Source organism: Octopus bimaculoides, chromosome 24 (assembly GCF_001194135.2).
Source record: "Octopus bimaculoides isolate UCB-OBI-ISO-001 chromosome 24, ASM119413v2, whole genome shotgun sequence".
NCBI lineage: Eukaryota > Metazoa > Mollusca > Cephalopoda > Octopoda > Octopodidae > Octopus > Octopus bimaculoides.
This window is the reverse complement of record NC_069004.1, coordinates 25495503-25498281: the sequence shown is the minus strand read 5'-3', so window position 1 is coordinate 25498281 and position 2779 is coordinate 25495503. Positions and strand designations below refer to the sequence as shown.

The 2779-nt window shown below is 35.7% G+C and overlaps 1 protein-coding gene across 1 annotated transcript in view; it reads right to left on the bottom strand.

Annotated features, from left to right (window-relative positions):
- LOC106871502 (glutamate receptor 2) overlaps window positions 1–2779 on the bottom strand; it is a 27514-nt gene that overhangs the window by 1687 nt on the left and 23048 nt on the right. The window contains exon 13 of the mRNA XM_014917990.2: window positions 1569–1819. Coding sequence (XP_014773476.1) covers window positions 1569–1819 — 251 coding nt within the window. The remainder of the gene's footprint in view (window positions 1–1568; window positions 1820–2779) is intronic.

Below are 2779 nucleotides of genomic sequence, written 5' to 3'. Positions count from 1 at the left end.
AATAATATTAATAATAATAATAATAATTAATAAAAAAATATTCAGACAAATACATAACAAAAACACCAGGACTTACAAATATATATAACATACAGAAAATTGCACTATTGGGCACTGCACACATCCTACGCAAAACACTTTCAATACAGTAACCATAAGAGCACCACAGCAAACCACAGCACATACCCAAGGCACACAGAGCTGCGCTCGGTAGTGAAGTGAAAGCACGTTATAAAAATAAAACTACTGAACAATAATAATAATAATAATAATAATAATAATAATAATAATAATAATAATAATAATAATAATAATAAAAGCCTAATCATCGCTGCCTAGGATCAGGCATTGAATACCAACTCAGTGAAAAGGGCAACGAACCCCTGTAGAATGTATAGAAAGAGGGTCGAAAGCGTGACTCACATTTGTTAGTGCTTGTGAAAGTCTTGCACAGAAAGAGTACAAGTGCAGACACGACAAGGTAGCCCAAAACTATGCCGGAATACGGATACGAGGTAATGGGTGCTTGGTACCAACATACACCGGAAAAGGTAATCGACGAAAAGAGAAGGCAAAAGTCCTCTGAGACTTTGACTTCCAGACAGACAAGATGTTAGAGTACCGAAGGCTGGATATAGTAACATTTAGGAGGGACAAATAAGAGTGCCTAATAATCAACGTAGCAGTGTCAGGAGATCAACATATTATCATGAAAGAAAGAGAAAAAATTGATAAATATGGAGACCTGAGAATTGAGATCACCAAGATGTGGAAGCTACGCGAGACAAACATAAAGGTTGTCCCTATTGTAATCAGAGCATTGGGTTTAATACCACCCAAACTGAAAAAAGCATCTGGAAACTTTAGAAATACCCTACAATCTAGGTGTATTGCAAAAGTCGGCATTACTTGGAACTGCACACATATTGCGTAAAGTATTGCCTGTTTGAGGTCCATTGTGACTTGAGAGGAAGTACAAACCCCCGGTAGACACCATACCTTCAATCAACAGCATCGAGATATTGGATACTGTGCGACGTCTTAAATAATAATAATAATTTCCGTTTTTGTTACAGGGCCAGTAGGTTTTGATAATATACGTATAAGTGATCAAATGGTTCTCATATTATCGACCCTGGAAGTACGAATGTCAAAGTCAACCCCGGCCGAATTTGAGCTCAGAGCATAAAGACGGACGAAATGCCACTAAGCAATTTGCTTGACGTACTAAGGATACAGTAACTCCCAGTTCACCACACCATTTGCTCCAATATATTGAAATGTTTTATTAGGGTACAAATAGCGCCTTTCTAACTTATATTTTTTATTAAGGCATTGACTATTTATCATTTAATGATTGCATGCTTGGGCAAATGATAGTCATGTACGCAAAAATCCCGCTGAAAATATATGGTAAACCGTAAATGCCAGGGACAGTAGAGATAACCACCCCGCTTCACGTTGAAGTTCCATCTGCCGTTAAACACACCTCTTTATAACCGAGGGTTTACGTCAAGATCTATATCCAAATAAAATATTAAGTCTCTATGATAATATCCATTACTCACGTGCTTGATATGGCCGACAGGTAAGGTGAATGCTTTGGTGTGACGAATCCAAGACCTTGTCTGGGTGTGTCACCCCGAACTACATAGTATTTACCGCAGTATTGGCCAGCAATGTAATAAATCAGAGATTCGTCACTAATAAACGCATAATCATCATTATCAACTAATATCAACACGTCTTTCTCTTTGGTCACTTCTGGGCCACTGGCCATGATGTCACCGATCCTTTTGTAATCTTTATTGGAAACATTCTGAAATAGAAGCATCATCATTATGTATGTATGTATGTATGTATGTACGAATATGTGATTATATATGCTAACAGAAAGACCGCCCTCCGGGCGGTTTTCTACTACCACTTGGTCATATGTTCACATTTGATTCACAATTCTAATAATTTTTTTATCATACTTTCCGTCTAATTATTTCTTTGCATAATACAGCTCACTTGCTTAGTAAATATTGTTTTTATTATTTTATCACAATCATAATCTCTCTTTTTTAAACAAACATCTATGTAGTCCAACTACGTTTAGCGTGCAAAACAATAGCAGCGATCACGTAGAGATATATTAAAACCTGCCGTCGTCTCTTTGCTGCTAAATGTTCTTTTTCAGTCGGATATTTTTTTGGACGCACCACGTTGAATTGCAAAATTCTAATGTGATATTTGTGTAATGACGAAAGCAGGCCTGGATTGTGTGTGAGTTTATATTACTGAGACAGTGTGTGTTTATATTAGAGACACAGTATGTGTGTGTGTGAGAGATAGAGAGAGATAGAAAGAGAAAGAAAGAGACAGAGACAGAGAGAGAGGAGAGAGAGAACATTGCAAACTATAAATGAAATAAGCAATAAATGAAAAAACCGTATAAATAAAAGCTCGTTAAAAACTATCTTGTACCAAATATTTAAATTTGTGAACTTGAAATATTCAAGAATAAAATGAAGTCCATTTTCCTTAATACTTCAATTTATAAAAAAAATTACTTGCTTAGTAAATATAACTTTCAGTAATATATCGTAGTTGTGCTATATTTCTAATTTAAACAAACCTCAAGGTAACCCAACTACGTTTAACTTGCAAGAAACAGCAGCGATCATATAGTTGTCGGCTGTCTATCTACTCTTCATTTCGGGCATTTAACGACAATATCAGTCTTCAAAGACAGTTGTTCCCATAAATTCTAAAATACAATTTAGCATTTATA